This window comes from Camellia sinensis, chromosome 14, assembly GCF_055761805.1.
Source record: "Camellia sinensis isolate YWXY chromosome 14, ASM5576180v1, whole genome shotgun sequence".
Lineage (NCBI taxonomy): Eukaryota > Viridiplantae > Streptophyta > Magnoliopsida > Ericales > Theaceae > Camellia > Camellia sinensis.
Genome location: NC_138974.1, coordinates 75,650,461 through 75,672,378, shown reverse-complemented (window position 1 = coordinate 75,672,378; position 21,918 = coordinate 75,650,461). Strand labels below are relative to the sequence as shown.

Sequence of the window (21,918 nt, the reverse complement as noted above, 5' to 3'; positions counted from 1 at the left end):
GAGAAGAGAAAGTGAAGAATGAAAGGTGAAGTGATTCAAGAAAAAAGAAAGGTTGTTTTGTGAAAGAATGGAGAGAAAAAGGCGGCAAAAAGAGGCGGGAACTGTACAAAATTTCTGCAGGGCGGCGTAACAGTTGTGCACGGCTTATCAGAACCTGCCACGTGTCACTGGAATGGGAAGCGTTACAGACGCTATGATTGAAGAGACGTTTTTTACCGGATAAAACGGAGCCCGAAGTAAAATTTAGCTCGGCTTAAAAGTTCGAGAGTTTTTAGCACGGCTGGAGAGGCTAAAATATTTTTAGTTCGGCTGGAAAAGCTTAGAACAGGCGCCAGCTCGGCTGGTGGACTGGTAATCCCAATCATGCAATGCAGATGGAATTAAGGGGCAATTGAGAGGGTAATTTTTGGTAAAAATTGGGCCGAGCTATGTGGTGGGCTTCGTGGCCCAAAGCACCAAGGACTTGGTAAAAAGGCCGCAAGGTTATTCCGGCCCAGGAGAGATAAAAGATACTCCGGCCCAAGCTGTTAAAGTTACTCCGGTTCAAGAGTGATAGATTTACTCCGGCTCTGCGGAGATAATTGACTTACTTCGGTCAAAAGAGATAAAGTTACTTCGGCTAAAGGAATGTAAAGCTGCTTTGGTTTTGACAACTTGAGTTAGTCCGGTCTCAAAAGGTAGTCCGGTCATGATTGAATTCGGGATAGGTCGGTTGTAATGTTGTTACTCAGTGGATCGGTCCAAACACACCACGGTTCATGTATGAGAGAACCGAGATATGGTGTAGCATGAAGAAGAACCGAACTACTGTTAGTACGGCCTACTTTGTGGCTCGGCATAGCCATTTTTACTTCGGTCAAATGGAAGTTCGGCCATAAAGAAAACCATCCCACTTGGTTTAAGCAGTGGGGGAGGGTGTAAAAGGATAAGCATTATCCTTAGGAGAATGAATCCTAGGAAGACTTTGCATGGAGAAGTACAAGTCCTACTAGGATTGTGCCACGGAAAACTTATAAAAGCCCATAAACATCACCTTGGAGGAGGTAATTGAACACAACCTTTCTGAGAACATAAAACTTTGTCTATTTGTCAAGCTTACTGACTTAGGCATCGGAGAGGTTTCCGGCACACACCCGCCGGCTAGCTCACGTTTGTGTTTTCAGGTGACAAAGCGACGTCGTACGGAGGAGCGTGGACTTGGTCAACAGGATTATACGAGGAGAATTATTTCCTCCCCGTACATGTATATATATAAGTAATCTTATTTTCCTTGACAAATTCTAGGATCTTATATAAGAAAATTATAGTGACCAAAATGCAAAATAAAGAATATTTAAAATAAAAATAAAAAATTGTCGTCACTATTTGAAAGATCTCAAATTTTGTTAAACGTCTTGCTATATATATTGTATATATAAACTTATAGGTTATTGTTCATTTCAAGTTAAGAAGATAAGAAGAAGACAAACATGCTTAATTTGGATGGGTTAAGATTCTCCCATCCCCTCCATTTCGTACAGAATGGAACAAAACCAAAAGAAGAAAAAAAATTGTGACTACATATTGCAAAATGTGTGGCCACAATTTGCTATGTTTATTAAAATTTAAAGGAAAAATTATGTAAATAGTCCATGTAGTTTATCTGATGTGTCAATTTGGTTCCTGTAGTTTCAATTTATTCAATTTTGCCCCCTTAATTTAGTCTAATAAATGACGGTTGTTAAGTTAATTTAACGAAAAATCAAACAATTTATCAATTTGATCCCTGTATTTTTCACAATGTGTCAATTTAGTTTCTGTCAAAATCGAGAAAATTGAAACTACAGAGACCAAATTGACATATCGTGTAAAGTACCTAGACCAAATTGACACATTGTTTGACCTTCCGTTAAATTAACTCAACAAGCGTTATTTATTGAATTAAAATGACACAATCCATTAAATTAAGGAGCAAAATCAAGCAAATTAAAACTACAGAGACTAAATTGACACATCGTATAAATTACAAAGACTATTTGCATAATTTACTCAAATTTAAATGAAAGTATGTTGCAATCTACACACTTACATACTAACCATATTTATTAACTAACGGACTTCAAATGCAACAATTGTCACCCACCTCTCACATATAAGAGGTCAGAAATTCAACTCCCACCCAGAGACGAGAGTTGGATGACATTGGTTGGGCTTCTTTAGCTTCAATCTAGACAACTTGTCACCCATTTCAATTGTTGTTTATCCATCCCTTTAAAAGTAGGCTAGATATATCTTTTAAAAAAAACCACTTTTTAATAATAATAATAATAATAATAATAAGAAGGATGATCAAGGTTTACTCAATTAGATGTCTCTAATTTTGTTTTGGTATAAAATGAGATGGTCCAAATCCCAACCCACATATATGTACACTAGAAAGTACAAACGTAACGTTAATTTGTATTACAATAATGTTAGATATTCATATTTTACACCTACAACTACATTCACAATAATGTAGCCAATGTGATATGTCCCATATAATTGAGTGCATAACCAATTAAAAATTAACACTTGTCAAATTATATTATTGTGAATTGAATTATGAAAAAAAATTTAGAATTTCAAACATTTTGTTTTGTGTTACTTGGGTGGCATAAAAAAGTTAAATGTATCTTTGAGTACTCCTATGCTGCTACCTCTTTTCCTCTCTTAAAATGAGTCATTGCTCAGTCTTTTCCTTTCTTTTTTTTTTTTTTTCTTTTTTTTATCATTATTTTTTTTTATTTTTTATGATTGGTTCCTCTCTTTTTGTTTGAGTAGAGAAGACTTATTATTTTAATGAGATAAAGAGTATTTTAAAGTGGTGCCACTAGGGTGTGAAAAAATATTGAGTATATAACTATGACACCATTTTATATGGTAGTTTTTGATCAATAAAAATTACAATAGGATTAGGTGAAAAATCTTGTGACTCACTAATCCAACAATACTGTAATCTCCACAATAAATTAAAATTGCTCATTAAATGTGATATCGTTATGTGATATCACCATCAATTCCGATATTTAATTGTAAGGGATCAAGTGGAGCTATTTATGGAGAGGCCTATTGACACTTATGGATGATGGCTTGGAATTTTATCTTTCATTCTTAAACTCGCTACGTGACATCCCTGTTAACTTCAATATTATTTGTAAGGCGGTTAAGTGAAGTTATTTATGAATAAGCCTTTTGACACTTACGGATGGCTTGGAGCTTTATCTTCCACTCTTAAACCAATAATAATAATTACAAATAAAAGGAAACTTTGTTATTTCATGCAGTATATTAAGCTAAGGTGGAAAGGAAAATAAAAATGTAAGAATTTGTAAAGCTTAATAATATACAAATTATAAGGAAACTTATTTAAAGAGTCCCATTAAAATAATATGATATGAATAATTTAAATATAACAGCAAAAAAAAAAAAAACTAATAAAATTTATTAGAATATAGCATTACATTAAGAGCACGTTTAGTATGATGAAATGGGTTAAAATGAAATGTTATTCTAATTTTGTATTCTTTTTCTTATTTAATATGCCTTATATAAGTGAGAATAGACATTCCATCAGAGTAAAAAATATTTAGTACAATTTATTATAAGTTAAAAACTAATAATCAAAAAGCAAAAGTCTAAAGTACCATTTTTTCATCTTTCAAATAATCAATTTATTTAAGCTATTTTTGTTATAATAAACCGTATCAAACAATTTCCAGAGACTCCCAAAAAAAAAAAAAAAATTTATATAAGTAGTTTATATACACCAAACAGTCGCGAAGGTTAGGATTCTCCATTTCCTATTTTATTAGAGGGGAAAGGCAGTCAATATATTCTACAATGCAGGATTGAGATGGTTTAAGGATTCTTCATAACTTTTTTATTTTCTAGCTAAGGTGGTCCGAACATTAATCATGGCCACGAAGTGTTCACAGATTTGACATAAACCTCTGCTTTATTTGCTTTTCCTAAAGATGCTAAGCAGCTTCAGCTTTGCTGAAAAGGAGGGAATACTGCTTTGCTGCTTTGCTTTAGCCTCTACCATAAATTTTAAGGAAATTCTGTTAAACATATATCATATATATATACCCAACACAATTGAACATCTTTACAAGCACAAGATTTTGTCTAAAAATTTTGTCATTCTGTATTTAATACACTTCAATTATGCTTCAAGATTCTCATCATGTCGTGTGATTAGAGGAGGCAACAGCAGGGAAGCCATGGGTGAGGAAAGGAGGTGGATCAAGCGGGAGAGCTAAGGGTATTGAACCACATGGGTGGGGCATCAGTGTCATGCATTGCAAGGGCGTGATTGAGGCAATGACGGTAGGTAGGGCAGGAGGGCAAGGAAGAAGGGGATTTTGATCGTGACGGAGAGCCAGACGGGAACTGAATCGGGAGGGAGGAGAGACTTGAAAGTATAGGATAGGATAGGTATTGTATCGAATTCCCCCTTATAGCAGCCTCCTGAACAGAAGATGAGAAAGGAAAGGCAAGGGCAAAAGTGTAATTTTATCAGTAACAAAAATGGCCAAACAAAAACGATGCACTCCTCTTTATATATATATATATATATATATGTAGTAGACATTATGCAATTGAAAGTATATTGAGAACAACTACTATCACCTTTATTTATACTATATATGCTCTGCAGCATAGTATGCCATCCTGAGGGACTCCCTTATATATACGAGGCTGACCCTTCATACAAGGAAGCCCCATAAAGATAAGTGGGGCAATCGACAAAACAGAGGCAAAGGGGCTTCCAATTGTAGAAAAACCATTCTCAAAAAGCAGTGATCATCATCAATACTTCTAAAACACGAAATAATGAGAAAACAAACAGCAGTAGTGGAGTCATCATCCTTAAAAGCTGGCTCATGTGAAATTGTAAACTTCCGTCTCTTAGTCTTAGATGAAGTACCCTTCAATACTAAAATGAATCAAATCCTAAAAACTATTCATATTTAAAAAATAAATAAATAGATAGATAACACTTATTCCGTGTCACAACATATATCTAAGTGTATGTGTATAAGACTCATTAAGTGGCCGACCGTGAATGGTTAGACCAAGTTGACATGATCAGTGAGTAATTTTTCTATTCTAAAGAGCTGTTGTAATGGTGATGATGATGGAGACTAGCTGCTGTGATTAATTATGGATCTCATGATAAAATAAACCCAACACTTGCAATTTAAAATTAGGGCAAAGCATATAATTCTATGCCCACTTAGAGTGGTAATCAAGGCAGCTTATATGGCTCCACACAAACAACACACACAGAGAGACCCAGATGGAAAAAGTCCATACCTTTCATTATTATTAATTAAAAAAGTAGAGAAAACTTTGCCAAAAACTTTAAATATATATATATATATATATATAATAAAAAGAGAAGAAGAGAAAGAATAAGGAAAAATAAAAGAAACTTGAAGAGAAAAGCGTTAGGAAGGTGAGGTTGGACTAAAGACCCTCAACTTTTCCTCAGAAGCCTCAGCAAGTCTATATAAGGTGACTTTGTATTATTAGGCTTAAAAGTAGATTATGTTTAAAGGTACATGGTTGGTACTATGTTAGGTAAGGTAAAGGTGATATTTTTGGAAAGGGAGAATCCTCCACAATCCCATTCCGACTATATGAGCTATTCATTTTGTTAGACTCAGTGTGCAGATCATTCATGAAAAAAAGAACAACAATTTGACAATCATAGTCATGTGAGCTTATTGAAATTGGGTTCAATTTTTTGAAGGCACATAATGAAATCGTGTGGCTTTGAATATCAAATCAATCTTATTTTTTTCATAATAATTTACATAGAACAACTTGCAAAATGAACAGCTTAAAGGTATATAGAACGAATGGTAGGTAAGGAAGGAGATAATATTGAAACACAAGCCTAAAAATGGCTGGTCTTCTGTTTTCTGTGACAGTTTCTTTAAGGTGTAGAGACTGTTTAAACATTGTGAAGATGGAAAACCTCCAACCAAACATTTGTTTCATGAATGGAATGTTCACTTTAGAACACAATAATATATATACTATTGTCAAGAGATTTTTTTTTTTTTTTTTTTTGAACATCATTGTCAAGAGATTCATTACCTTCTGATTCACTTTATCAGACTAATGGATGTGTACTAGGATAATACTTAAGTGCTTGAAACTGTATAAAAAGTGGCCAGGATGTGTTTTGTACAGTTGTAGTAAGTTTTTCAAGTCACCGTATATTGGTTCCAAGTTTCCACCATTGAGTGAAAACAAGTCGAGTAACTGAATAGTGAGTTGTTCAAACTTGATTTTAAACTAAACGAGCTACAAAAATATCTCAAACGACCTTTAGGTTGAACCAAGCCAAGTAGTTTGAATTTTTTTTTTTGTACAATTCTATCATGTATACAAACTTATTGAGCGAAGTTTGGTTTAAACTCAGAAAATTAGTCAAAGTCATAAAATTAACGAGTTTCAAAATTTGTTCAAACTCAACTTGTTTACATTATAAGCCAATTTGGAACAAATTTTTATCGAGGTTTTACTCTCTTTTTTTTTTCTTTTTCCTTTCGTAGAAGAGGAAAGAACGTTGATATTCACACAAGGCTAGCCCAAATAACCATCCAAAATCTCATTTTTCTATTTTAGCTAACCACTTCTCTTCAATATACAATCCAACAAAGCCCCCTACTTTAAAATATTTTCTCCTATTCTTTCTTTCTTCAAATACTACAATATTTATCTAACAGTCATATTTTTTCTAACAATTATATCTTTCCGAAGTCAAATTTTCCGAATGGTCACATTTTCTCAATTGTAAATATTTTTCCAACAATCATATCTTAAATCTATTAAATGAATGAGAATGCACAAAAGAGAGAGAAATGTTGGAGACTGAAATTGACAAAAACAAATAGAACACAAAATAGGTAAAGAACACAAACAATCAACACAAGGAATAGTCAGTTGAAAAGGGTTTGACATATACTTCGAAAAAACAGGCAAATGTATTATTGTCTAAAATCCATGTACAAAAACAGAGCATTTGCATTGGTGTAAGCAAATATTTGGCATTATTTTTGTTTAATGTTCGCAAAAAAGAAAGCTTGCTTAGCAAACTGTTTTCAGAAAAGTTTACTAAAAACACTTTTTTTAGGAAACACTTCTAAATTGTTTTCTGAATTTTCAAATATTATTTTTGCACAAAAACAAAAATATATAAAAACAATGGCTGCATCCGAGCTTTGCATTTTTTTTGTTTCCAAAAACATGAAAAACAAAACCAAAAACTTTGAAAACAATATCAAACAGGGCCTAATTACTCAGCCAACCAGTTTGAACCTATACAGCTGAGTTTTATAATATTCAAAATTCAGGATTTGGACTAGGTAAAAAGGCACTGAAGAAATGGTCAAAAGGAAAAATGGGTCAAAAATAGTGAGAAAGCCACCTTCGAGGAATCTGGTACAAGGTTAAAAAAGAGTACAATGGCCCAAATAAGTAGTTCTAATTCTTCATGCTTTTTGCACCTCCTTTCGTATCAACATAAAAAACATACACTTCTAAGAAGCCGACGTATCATGTCAGGCACCGATACGACACAACATTCATCGACACTTCCCAACACCTATCAAATACACGTCCAAACATGTTATATTATTTTTAAAAAATTTCTAGACTCGGACATACTTCACACACTAGAAGAACAAGTGTCTTCTGTTTAGACACATAAAACCCGTTACAAATTTAAATAAATTAACTTAAAATCCAATGATAAAATAAAAACAACGTAAATATATATATATATATATATATATATATATTCTCCTCCTTTAAAAAAATTTATTATCTTTAAATTAAATATTTATATGTATGATATATAATAATTACTTATTCTTATATATTCTATATAATAAATAAATAAAATTATATACTTTGTTATTGTCCATGGCATGTCATATATTTTTTCAAAATTTTCGTAGAAAGTTTATCGTGTCACGTTTCCGTGCTTTTCTTAGCTATCAAGATGTGCTTTTCTTAGATAGCAAGATGTGCTGGTCTGCTTTAACCGGAGCAAAGTCAATCCAAAGTGGAATGCAAACAAAGCCCACCTTTGGGACGACTAATAGAATTACTATGACCCACCACCAATATTGCAGCATGATACGGTATAATTGAAAAGAGAATTACAGGTTGACTAGCAAAATACAGTCCAACCCAGAATAATGCTAGGACCGTAGATAGTGCCTCCACAACTAGTGGTATCCACTTTTGTTTATATAAAATTAAACTAATGCTAATCTAAGAAGCAGGGACACTTCTAAGAAGGTGACGTATCCGTGTCGTATCCGTGTCGGACACCGACACTCTTTGGACACTCTTAGGACACGTGTCCGATACTCTTCAAAACGTGTCCTATTTTTTAAATATTTTTAAAGACCCGGACACTCTTTGGACACTTGGAAGACACACGTGTCAATTGTTTAAACACATGTGTCTATTGATTATAGATATGTAAAACTAATTTAAGTTTGAACAAAACAACTTAAGATACAATAATAAAACAAAAATCATATAAATTTATAAGAAATAGTGCTATATTGCATTTTTTATTATCTTTGAATGATATATTCATATACATAACATATAATAAATATATAAAATTATATATTTCATGCGTGTCCTCCACGTGTCGTGTCCTGCATTTTTTTAAAATTAACGTGTCGGCGTGTCCGTGTCGTATTCGTGTCGTGTCACGTGTCCGTGTCCATGCTTCTTAGATGCTAATATTACCCGTTTAAATTTAAATATGCTGACATACATTTTAACACACTCCAATCTACAATTCATAGTGGCCTCTATGTTACCAGAAAACGTTAACACCCTAATGAATTACGTATTAGTACGCACGTTCCGAAACATGACACACTAATGTTCCAAAACAGTAAATTTAGGTATCCAAAATGATCCCAAAAAAAAAAAATTCTATACATTTCCTTAAATTACTTTAGGAGAAAAAAAAATCAAATATATGAACTAAAATCCAAAGTGAGTTAAGTTTTAACAAGACAAAAATCAACGATGGGTCATAATTTTCATAGAACTGATTTGCTACATGAAAAATATATATATATATATATATATATATATATATATATATATATATATATATATATATTATTGGATATCTAATAGTTAAAATAAAACTATTCTAAAAGTACCTTAAATTCTAAATTTTCTATCACACTACATTTTAAAGCATGTGACGTGCCACATTCCCGTTCCCGTTTCATGTACGGGGACAATTCACGTTTCAGGTAACATAGAGTGGCCTAGTGGAGTATAAATCTTCTGATTGCATATGAATCCACTTTAAGTTAGTCTAATTCTTTTTATATTTAATACCCAAAATTAACCCTCAAAGCCATTGTAGGATAGTGAATTTGTGGAGCAGCTTCATCAGCCACAATGGAAAGTTTATCAGTCAAGTCAAGCCATTGCCTTGAATTTCAATGGGGTTTTGATGAGCCCGCAGCATCAGAGAAATCTGAAATCCAAGCCTGAGCTTGGAAGCAAGACGACCTTTAAAATATATAGGCATGTATAAAAGTTGTTTGGTAATAGTTTATCTAACAGTAATATAACGGTCAAACTTTGATCTGAAATTCTCTTCAAAATCTATGGCAAAAGGTTCAAGTTATGAAGACAATTAGACAATACCATATCTCACTCTGTGTGTGTGTGTGTGTGTGTGTGTGTGTGTGAGAGACAGAGAGAGAGAGAGAGAGAGAGAGAAGGAAAAGACCCGTGATCCTTCTTGCGATTGGAAAATTTCATTATGTTACTTTAGATTTAAATACAAAAATTTCGCAGGTCTGCAGAACCATTCACTTTACATTAAGGGACAAAAAAGGAAAAAAATTGACAAAAACTTCAAGCAAGCATGTTAAATAAAGATCATCTCTGAAGAGATTTGGGTTATTTACCTCTCCAGAAGCATTACCAGTTCACAGTGTGGAGTATGAGGGAAAAGATCAACTGCCATCGCTTTCATGGGTTGGAAAGGCTCTGAGTTGGGCATTGATTTAGCCCTATGCCGTGCCAAACTAGCACTGCTCATGTTCCTCCATCCCCAGTTGTTCTTGTTCCCTTTCCCAGTTTTATCAGCAGATGGTGTGCAGAGCTCAATAGCATTTGCCATTAAGCTTTCGGGATTACAGGAAATGTAACTGAAGAAGAGAAATAGAACGAAATTAAAATTCTAGTACAGAAAAATACTCACAAAGAAAAAGAACACAACTAATTCAGTGTTGTGACTAACACAAGCCTCCGTAAACGTGGATGAGTTCTCAGCACTTTGATCACCTACATTATCACAAAACAAGAATAAATATAACCAGTTAATGCTTTTGGAGTCAAAGAAACACAAATCCAAGAATTAAAGAAAAAAACTAGTATCCAAAGAGTATTTTTACAGCACCAAGGTCGCCATACAAGTGAATTGCCAGATCAGGTCCTAAAAACCAACAAGATCCACTTTGAAATATTAATTCTGAAATGACTAGCATCAGACATTTTACTTTGCGTCAAGTGTAGACACATTCCCAATCGGATGACATACTCTCGAGAAGTATTTCACTACGCAAAATTTTGGAATAGAAAATTTCAACAGTTACTCATCCACTTCATTGTTATAGCAATAATGCTCTACACTTACAATCTTTATATACCACATCTAGTGTACCTTCTCATGTGGCACATCTATAACCGTTAGATATTAGTGAAGCTTATGTGGGACCCAATGCATTGATGTTTGTGAATGTACCACATGAGATAAATGTGGTATATAAATATGTTAGCAACTCTTGTTATAGTGCTCAGAAAGCATGTTCTATGTCACAGGTTCAGATGCAAGATGTTGCCTTTAGAAAATGAGGGGAAAAATATCATGCAATTCTGTTGAATGTGGCTTGCAACCAATGTTGCAATGTCCATATGCTATGACTATTTAACTAGCTGCAAACACGAAGATAACACTGGCATACAAGCCCAACCTGACAAGACAGGCAATTTAAATGTTTTTCATCATTGAAATTTATCTAGAGCCAATGCCCTCCATTAAACCATACATGTGTTTACTCTCTCACCTAAACTATGTCTTTTGGCCTTTACTTAATCCCTTTAACACCTTCAACTTAAACCAAAGTTACCAAATAGGCGGCAACATACGTTTGTAGATAAATATGTTGGTGATTGCTAGTGCATGACAATGGTAGTTGTAGAAGTAATAGTTAGGCAATTTTGGCAATGATGATGTGAGGAATACAGAAGGAGCAGTAAGTGTATTTTCCTAATAGGTGGTTTTGCTATTGACAGATTAAAGTAGCTACATATAGAGTAAGCTCTGCTTTAAATTGTTGAACATAACTCATTAATAGTTGTAAGCCTATTTTGAACTAAACAAAATCATTTTAATGACAAGAACTGCTTGTTTTCCAGTTGAGACAATGAAGTTCTGATGTGAATTGCCATCAAGAACTCCACAAGTTCAAAAGACAACTATTAACCTAGGGTTGTCTAGAAACTAACAGTCTGCCTAAGGAAACCTCTACAGTTTAAAATAAAGATTTACTTCAATTATCAACCAGAGACATTCTTTGCAATAAGAAACTGGACCTTTTTTTTTATGCTTAATTGATAGATAAAATATCAGAATTGAGAAATTTGCCAAAGGATTGCTCTATATATCACTGCACATAATACAATATAAAAGAGCATGTCACTTACAGTTGGATGAAGTCCAACACGTGGAGGATCAACAATGGCAACAACATTTTTGAATTGATGTGTTAAAGTATTATTTTCTGAAGTACAACTGTTCTGAGGTTGGTTGTCAAGTCCTGGGCTGCTAACACACCCAGATTCACTTTTACCATTTTCAAGCTCAAGGCTTGCACTGTCTTCAGAGTCTGGTGTATTGTCCAAGGAGGTACCTTTCTCTTCAATGTAAACTGGTTCTTCATTGTTTTTTTCAGAGGAATTTGCAATCTCATCTTGTTTCTGAGGCAAATTTAGGTACTCCTTTAAAAGAGATCCGATGACATTCTCAGCCTGTAACCTCATTGATTGCACAATGACCAAAAAAAAAAAAGAAGATATTTTGAGTAAAACATCATAAACTCAACAAAATCAGAGAAACTAGACTTCATAAACCACGGATTTGTTTTAATGCTTCAGGCATTGTCATGATTCAACCAATTCAAATTGCAAAATTTATAAAAAAAAAAAAAAAAAAAAACTGAGAGAGAGAAATTTTAGATCTCACCTTTGCACAAACAAATCTGCAGTTTTTTATGCCATTAATTTCAGCATTCCTCTCAGCATCCAAGACTGCAGACGCATTCATTTCAATGCCAACCACCTAAAAAGATTTGAAAGCCAAAGACAAATTACAAGAGCAAAAGAGAGAATTGCACTTTGCATATGGATATATATAGCCGAATAAAAATGGACTGGAAAGGCAAGAGGAAGATAAGTCTCCTGAAATACTTCTAAATATCTTTCTTAAAAAATAAACCTTCCAGCATCATGATCTCTCCATTTCCGTTTTTGTATATTTTTAAACATGGCAGAGGCAAAATCATTGAGGGCCATCACATACCTTTTGAAACAAGTGAATGAAAGCATCCTTGAATCAGATTGATGAAATTACCTTACCAACACGGTGAGCTAAGGTTAGGCCAATTGTTCCAGTCCCACAGCATATATCAAAAAGCAAGGTATCAGGTCCTAAGCCAGCCCAATCCCCAGCCAGTGAATATAGCTTCTCTGCAGCAAGAGTGTTCACCTGCAGTATAGTAAAATTTGAGAATTTTTCAGTCGCACTAGAAAAAGTTTGGAGAGAGATGGATAGAGAGGACGGTAAAGGTCCTTACTTGAAAGAAAGCTGTTGGGGATATACAGAACCGAAGATTGCTTATATAATCATGAATCCTCGCTTCTACACCATCAATTGCTACCTCATGTCTGGAGTCACTTTCTGCTTTAGGAATAGGAATTGAGCGCAATGGACCATCAGCTGGTGCTGCATTTGATATTCCCTGGTGATCCTGCATAGAACAAATCACCAAACAGACAATCAGAGAGAGAGAGAGAACAAAAAAGAAAAGTTAAGGCATATCTGAAATAAAAAGACTAAAGTTCGTCAATGAAAACAAATGAGCATTTTCTAGTTTCCTCAACCCCATAAGGGGTTCACAAATTTGGCCAAAATATACAGACTTAATAAAAATGTATGTGATATAATTAAAAAGTTAGTACTTTGGAGGATAATTCCAGGAGACTACCAAGAAGCATTGTGGAGCCAGTAATCCTAATCATTCATGACAACTTTCTTCTGCTTTACATTCAACATCCATACTGCAGCAGGACCATGCAATCTTGATATGATGTGTTTCTGTTCTGAGCAAATTAAGCATCACAAATTCTATCATGTCTTCCCTAGCTCTTCAAGTTTCCTAAAGTAAATTGAAAGTAAATTTTTTTAAAGATAATGGTGACTAATCCCTTTATTTCCCTCACATATTAACCAGTGAATTTATGTGAGCCTTTCTGCATCCTACTACACTCAATTATCCATCTATCTATTAAATATACTAATCTGTGGCTTTGCTACGTCATTCCAACCATCCTGATTCCGCTTAACATATGGTGAGAAATATCACATTTAGGCACATCTGGCATAAGAGATTGCACACCAATCAAATAATGGTTCCACCATACATGTACATTTATTTTTCCATTCAAAAGCTGCAACAAGAATCCAACAAACAGCTAAGGTTTGTTCATTCTCCTTAGCTAAATCTCAAAGACATCATATGTGCCTGCTATTCATACATCAAGTCATAATAGTTGCCCCAACTTTCAATTGCATGCTGGGTCTTTAAAATCTCAGGTTTTCATGAATCCTGGTAACAGACAGATTATAGAGTACAACTGCCCATCTAATAAAACAGCTGAATATGAACACACAGGTAGCATGAAACTTAAAACCCAACCCCAGAACCCAAGAGCAAGTTTATCACATGTACAGAAATAATGTTTTATTCATGAACTGTTAGTCTGTTAGCTATCATTGATCCTGAGTCTTGAGGAAGTATATTCCCTATTTCTGGAGTTTGTGATGTCACTGAGGAAGTATATTCCCTCTAATTGATAATTATAAGAATTAGTCCAAATTTCTAACACTAATCAACCCCACAAAGACGAAAGATCCAAACCTTACTTCCACCTGCAAAGCATTTCAATATTAAAAAAGACTATTAGTCTAGCAAAAACCCTAACATCACAGAGAAGCAAGCAGAGCTCTCTACATATGCCTGACAGTAAAACAAACCTACAGAAATTTACGAGAATGTAAAAGCCAATAATTTGCTTATAGGTTAATATTTATAATCCTCTCGTATGTAATGTATATTGTACAATAATAGGAGCAACTAGAAAAAGCAAATTCGTAACAATGCAATTAGCTAAAAATGTTGGCTTGCATACTAATTTATTTGCTCTTTCCAGCTGCTGCTAACACATGTACCTATATGCAATGAAGAAATTAAAATATCAGACCCAAACAGGTACATGTACTTAGAGTTAGCACCTGAACTACCAATGATGTTAGAGGCAAAGAAGAATCAGCAGAAGGTCCCACAGCAAATGCTTGAGCCATCCTCTCAAATTCACTGTTTACTAACTCATCATCAAAGTGCAATGTGCAAACCTAAGTATTCAAGAATAGAAACCAAAATCAAAATAAATATAAAACTTTGAGAAGAAGGTTCAGTGGTGGTTTAATGTGCAATTGGTTGGTCAATCACTCATCAGGGTTCATCTTACATAAAGAAAAGGCTGTTAACATACTATCTCAAGCCCCAACCCAAGTACCAGAAAAGTTGATTCAGCTTTTGTTTCCTATTTTTTTATTTCATAGTTACCAATATGAGAAATGGAAGCAAGAAACAATATGGTAAAAGGAAACATGAAACATGACCCAAAAATATTATAGAAAACGGAAAACATTAGGTTATAATTGAATTTGTATTTGTAAGAAATTGAGTATTTTAAAAATAGCCATATAAAGTTATAGAATACTTTCATGATCAATTAAAATGCTAATGCTAAACTTATTAGAACAATTACATATTATTTTGTTATAAAAACAAGACTTGAGAGAATGAAAAATTAGTAAAAATTGCGAGAAGCATGTTTGTAGGGGGGATTCTACAACATTTTTCAAAAGTTCATGACAAGATTCTCTGAATAAGAGTTTCTAAAACGTTTTGAAAACAGCTTTCCTTTTCACCAGCCAAATATAATTATGAAAGATAAGGAGCTTTGAAAAGCAAATTAAAGTGATTTTCACCTGGACAATGAGCATAACCTCTGAAATAACCTCAGCAACCTTGCCTGGAGACCGTCCTTCTCGAACCTAATAAAAGATATCATAATAGAGAATGAAAATTGAAGAAACAGAACTGCATATGTTTCAGTCTCATCAAGAAGCATATGAAACAAACTCAAAAATTTAAACCACTCAGTCCAAGTACTGTATTAGAAGTCATATAGCACTGATGGCAGAAGACAATAATAGCTGTTGATAAGTGAAAATTACTGTTAACTGGCGCCAGAATCCAGAATTATTAAATCTGTTCCAAATCGGTAAGCCTGAACTTTGTAGAAACTCTTGAAATATTGCAGCATATTTACAAGCAACTGTGGAAACATTTGGGCAGTTCGTAGGTTCTTCAACAGCTGTCACACCCTCCCTGAAATAAATAATTCTTCTTTATGATAAACAAGAGAAAAATGTAAAGAAGTGAATCCCAAAAGATAAATTCAATAACTACCTGAAGTTCCCAAGCATAAACCCCACAGTTGGTTTTCCCTGTACAGAATATCCAACTGAAAATTCACACTTGTTACGGTATCCATTTACAAGTGGTGATTCGACTATACCCTCTAGTTTGCATGGAAGACCCCCTGTTTCAAAATACAATCAGAGGATAGCATCTGAAACTATAATAAAAATAAAGAGCACAGTTTGCATCTCCATAGAGCAATGAAGAGTGTTCCAATCACATGAGCTCAACCTCCCTCCCACCAAAGTCAAAATATTATTCCATCTATCCCGTTTTATGTGTATTAGTTGACTATATGCACAAAGTTTAAAGAAGGATTTTTTAATGATGAATTTATGTTGCTTGTCTCATTTGAATAATTTGTTTGGGAATTGTGATTGTATGGAAATATAAATGTAAATGTGTAGCATGGGAAAGTGACAAATAAAATTTTGAACTTTCCAAACTAAGACCCGTTAAATGGGACTTCTAGGGGAAAAAAAAATTAAGACATATAAAATGGGAGGTATGGAGTATCAAAAAATTACGGACATTTGGAAGACAATCATTTTCGAGTGGTTAGCGAAAATAAGGACATTACCTATTTCCCTGGATCTAAGAATCCACTCAGGAAGTGAAACACCCTTTGGGCAAGCTTTACGTGCATTGCGAGTCTGCAGATAGCACAACAGAAAATGAGACAACAGCTCATTTGTGAAATATTAACTCATAATCATCTCATACTAGTGAAAACTGACAAGTGTTTCAAAAAGTAATATATATTTAGCACCTACACGGATTGTGTTATTAAAATAAAAGAAAGAGGAAAAAGAAACAAGGATGAGCAGTTCTAACAAGTCTTTTGAGAATTTGAGTGAGATTATTCTTCTTGTGCTCCAGCTGATCAACGTAAGGCATATGTGCAAGTGGAGTCACTACATCACGGACACTTCTTGCCTTTGAAGCTGAATAATCAAGTGTGACAATATCATCACTTGTATCACCATCTTCGCACCCATTTGAAGATGTAGATACCTCATTATTGTCACCAACTAATGCTGGCTTTATAGTTTGTTGGGAACTTTGAGGGGTAGGCACTGCGAATTTAGTTTTGTTATCAAATGATCGGGGAACAACATCTACAACCTTTAAATTCTGGTTGCCAACACATCTTCCGTCCAGCTCCTGTCACAATGAGATTTAAGAATCCAAGCTAGTAAAGTTATTGCAAGTATTTCAGGAACTCATTATTTCATATGTGGAATGCAGGGTACCTCCATTGCTCTTTTCACTTGTTCTTCATTTTCAAAATTCACGAAACCTGCTTTCATGCCTTTCTTTTTCTTTGCTGATTTATATACAATTCCCTGGGAGAAAAACAATTTCATAAACTTACAAAATAAAAACGCCTCTAAGCCCTCATCTACATCATTTTATTTTATTTTATTTGATAAATTAAGCCCTCATCTACGTCATATCAAAAGCTCGTGAGGAAAAATAATTGGAAGCAAGATATTTCCCACAAATACAGCCAAACTTATGACAAACACATCCAGAACAAAACATTCATCGAATCATCAAAACATCAGTGAGTCAAACTGTATCCTTTGAACCATTGGTACTAGATAATTACATGGCTTGAGCTAAAGAAGACCAGATCATTTTAGTTAGCCAATTTGTTTACAGTTCAAAAAACATATATTTACATTTAACTAGGGTGACTTCAATACCTCCTTGCATCCATTTTAGGACTCTTACACTGACAGTGACAAGTTTAAACTGTTACCATTAGTTATCACCTAGATTCTAGCATTTTACACAAATACAAAGGTTTCAGCTTTGACAATATATTTGCATTGGCACTTCAATACGTCCTTGCATCCATTTTAGGAATCTTACACTAACAGTTACAATTTTAAACTGTAAATTCTAGCATCTTAAACAAATACCATGGTTTCGACTTTGACTCCATATTCTTCTAATTCAATGCGATGTTGAGCATATCTTACTATATAATCCAAAACCAGATAAATTAGTCAGAAAAAATCAAAATTTCTCTCAGTTTCCCAAATTTTCTCACCAATCACACAACCTACATTTACAGAACAACTAAAAAATCACCTGTTCGCGGAGAAAATTTCGCAAATTGTCCGAAGTCCACCGCATGGGGAGATTCACCATGCACTTGGAGAGAGCGGGGTCCGAAGAATCGCCGTCGAGAGCGTCCGTCATCAGAACATCACATTCAACCTCAACTGGCTTCGATTTCTCTCCATTCTCGGTCTTCAACACCTTCTTGGCCCGCTCGGAGCTCGGGTCCCACGTGTTGTCGGGTCGGATTCGGAGCTCCTCCTCGCTGTGGGCATACCGGCAAGCATCGCCGTGGCTGCACAACCCGCTCGATCGCCGGAAGTAGGAGCAGAGGCTCGTCTTCCATAAAGGGTGCACAGCTTGTTCTTCTTCTTCGGCTCTCTTTCGCTTCTCGACTGGTTCGAGTGAGACAGTTGGTTGAGGATGGGACGGCTCTGATTGTTCTGGGGGAATTTGATGGGGTTGTTCGGTGGAATCGTGGCCGTTGGATTGTTCGACGGAGGGGATTAGGGTTTCGGTAGGAAGGGTTTGGTTATCTGAAGATGCCGCCATTGATGAACACTTCCCTGAGTTGGGTTTCGTTAGTTGTCTGTGCGGTTTCCGTTGATTTCGTAGGCTTTCGTTAGTGCTTATGTTTGGGGTGAGGGGTGGGTAACGTGAGGTGAGGCCATTGACAGCACTGGTGCATTTCCCCTAAACGACGTAGTTTTACAAATATTTTCTCACGTCTACCTCGTTGTATGTTCTTAGGGCAAAGACACTGCTTTTGGCTTATTTAAACAAAGGTCTTTTTTATTGTAATTTAAAAAAATTAAATTAACTCATACCTAATCGTCAGACGGGACCACATCATTTCAAATCGAACTCATATCTAAGTTTATATTTCATAAAAAGTCAAAAAATACACTTATTTACATTATCCCAAACCACTCCAAAATATGTTAATTCCATTTTATGTCAATTGTCAATGCCAAATCCATTTTATAACATAGTTTTTGTAATTATTATATGAAAAATGATATAAGACAAAAAAATGAATGACACTCGATTCAAAAGTCCATTTTATAAAATTATATGATAATAAATTCAGATATTAAAATGTTTATAAAGACATGTGGTCGCAAAAAGACCAAAATACCTATATGTATATATAGGGTACTATAAACACTCCATTTTGATCGGCCTTAGGGCTTGGACGCTTTCTTTTAATTATCCAATGATGAAAATCATAATGTAATTCTCACAAAATTTTCAGAAAGAAAGATAGAATTTGTGCTTCATTTCCAAACCTAAGCATGTTTTGGCCAGGTGTTTAAATCCTATTCAAAACTCCCGACTTTCTTTGTAACGTCCTCAAAAAGTACAATAAATATAACCCAAAGCATATATAAATGATAGCATAAACTAAAGTAAATAGTCCTTTCATTTCATGAAGTTAATGATACAAAAGAGTTTAACATAAATAAATATCCTATCGGCTTAAACCTTTCCAAGCCTCAACTTGGTTACAACAAAAGAGAAACTAGCTCTTACAAATAAGCCCTCAGCTATACAAAAATATATAATCAAAACAAGAAGTTCGTGCTTCCAAAAGCCCCTTCTAACTATTGTCTTGGCAGAAGCGTGCCCTCAACACCTGAAAATGTCATCCCCAAATAGGGTGAGCCATAGCCCAGTAGGAATCATCTAACACGGTATATGAAACTTAGCAAAGGTATAAGTACACTATTCATATACAACGTCAATGATAGAACATCCACATTTTATATAGTCATAAGATACCAAATTCAATCCTTAATCCATTTCCATTCAATTTATTTTATTACATGAGCAAAATTCATCATTTCTCAATAACCCAAATGAGACTACAACTCATTAGTTCTATAATCACATCATCAACATATAAACACTTCAAACTTTCCTTTTACGGATATTTCGTCCGTGGGAAATCGTCAAACGGGACCTATGTAAACGTAGGCCATACAAGCACTATAATTGCCATTTTACAGATATTTTGTCCGCGGGATCGGTACCCATGTATAATTTCGGGACTTTCACCCAGGACACTCCGGCCAACTTAATTATAATGGAATTCATCCACTTTCTCCTCCCAAATAATCATTCATACATATGCAATGTATTTAAACACATAATCATAGGTGAAGCACATCTCATTTCCACTCCCAAATAATCATACATATACAATATATATAAACATAGTCATATTCAATGACAACCACAAGAAATTAGTTTCAATTTACCTAATCCGCATGTAATTTCTACAACAATCATAGCTATCCTCCACCAATAGCCCAATATAGATATATTCTAGACAGATATACAATCTTAAGACAGATAATTTATCCAAAATTTCCAAAGATTGAGATAATACATAATCACATTTTCAATGTCCATTTCAATTATTCGTACAAAATGACAATTTGGTTTCAATTAGGGCAAAAACCCCATTTTTCCTAAACCCTAGTTTGCTTAAAACACCCTCAAACCACATCATTGTTACATAGGAGACAAATAACTAAGCTAAATATCATATGAAGATATAGAAAAGATCCTACCGCAAAGGGAGAAGATGAGCCAAGCAAGAGTGAAACTCCAAGAACAACGAAACCCATTTCTCATCGGATCAAAATGAAGATATTAATGCACTCTACCTTTTTCTCAAAGGCACTAGGGTGAAAAGATCGACGGGTCTAGATGAAATCTAAGAGAGAATGCGAGTTTTAAAGAGAGAATGTGTAGATTTAGGTTTTTGAAAAGTTTTAAAGAGAGAGAGAAATGAAAAAGTGATTCAAAATGACATTTTCACGGACTGTTATACACGCAGTCCGATCGAGTATGGAAAGTAACGCTCGAGCGACAGACACAAAGTTCCGCTCGAGCATAAGAAATTACGTTCGAGCGTAGATTACATATTTTCAGAAGTTCTGTAGACGAAGGGCCCTGCTCAAGCGCGAGATTGGACGCTCAAGCGTCCAATGCACTTCCCCAGTATTTGCAAATGTGCAAAAATACTAAGAGTTGACAAGTCTCGCTCGAGTGCAAAAATGGTTGCTCGAGCAGAGGAGCAAAATTTATGAAGCCCGTTCGAGCGCAAGAATGCCCGCTCAAGCGAAAGAGCCAAAATCTAGGCATCACGGGTTTGGAAATACAAGTAACCCACATGTTCCAAACGCACAATTACAACCCGATAACCAAAATAAAGGAGAGACAAGGGAAACAAGATATAAATAACCATTCTAAACCATACCAACCTGAGTCCGGAATACAATGAGTGACGGGCCAAAACCGAGATAGCTATAACCTCCCCCTCTTAAAGAATTTCGTCCCCAAAATTACAAATCAAGCCCAAAAACATAATTAAACCATTCACAAGAATGTTATTCTCACAGGTTCATCACCATGACCCATTCTTCGGTCATCCATTCTCATCGACTCGATGCACAAGTCCCACATTATCATGAAATTTACAATTTCCCAAAACATTTACAATGTTTAACCAAAATTCAAATTTCTCAAAATTTTTCATAGCATATACAGCGCTTCTAAAAGTAATATAATACATATGATATTCCATATCCTCAAACATATGCAATATTTATAATAAACTCATATTTCCAAAATGTAAACAACATATACAATGTTCTCATATTCTACCAATCGTAATCACAATACAATACATGTTCAAATATCAATAAATAAGTTCGGATATTTCTCTCGGACTTCCAATTCACGCTCTCAAGTTGCTTCCTCAACTCTGTGATGTTTCCACAATACTTTTACTAATCCAAAACTTTCACCGGTCTCTCTTCATACGAGGCATCCTCATCCAAGTTGGTCCAATCCAATACATACGATGGATCTAGCTCATATTTCCAAAGCATACTAATATGAAACATGTCAT

General features: G+C 34.6%; 1 protein-coding gene across 2 annotated transcripts; it reads right to left on the bottom strand.

Moving 5' to 3' along the window:
- Positions 1-9,829: 9,829 nt before the first annotated feature.
- LOC114322748 (zinc finger (CCCH-type) family protein) lies at positions 9,830-18,712 on the bottom strand. 2 transcript variants are annotated; one of them, XM_028270154.2, is made up of 14 exons: positions 18,027-18,712; positions 17,180-17,272; positions 16,761-17,090; positions 16,507-16,579; positions 15,915-16,047; positions 15,680-15,833; positions 15,431-15,496; positions 14,669-14,788; positions 12,951-13,124; positions 12,728-12,862; positions 12,341-12,436; positions 11,803-12,126; positions 10,337-10,380; positions 9,830-10,244 (listed from the first exon to the last, which is right to left on the bottom strand). In XM_028270154.2, the coding sequence occupies exons 1-14, from the start codon at positions 18,546-18,548 to the stop codon at positions 9,998-10,000; spliced, it is 2,511 nt and encodes an 836-aa protein (XP_028125955.2). In that variant the 5' UTR covers positions 18,549-18,712; the 3' UTR covers positions 9,830-9,997. The 2 variants fall into 2 exon arrangements, with proteins under 2 accessions (XP_028125955.2, XP_028125956.2); XM_028270155.2 differs by lacking the exon at positions 14,669-14,788 and having other exon boundaries at positions 18,027-18,635.
- Positions 18,713-21,918: the final 3,206 nt, after the last annotated feature.

Coding starts and splice junctions, on each gene's coding strand:
- LOC114322748 (XM_028270154.2), bottom strand. CDS start 18,548: ATGGCGGCATCTTCAGATAACCAAACCCTTCCTACCGAAACCCTAATC. Junction 13,125..14,668: donor TAACATCATTGGTAGTTCAG/GTGCTAACTCTA, acceptor TGTTCTATGCAG/GATCACCAGGGAATATCAAA. Junction 10,381..11,802: donor GTGTTGGACTTCATCCAACT/GTAAGTGACATG, acceptor GTGATAATGTAG/GTGATCAAAGTGCTGAGAAC.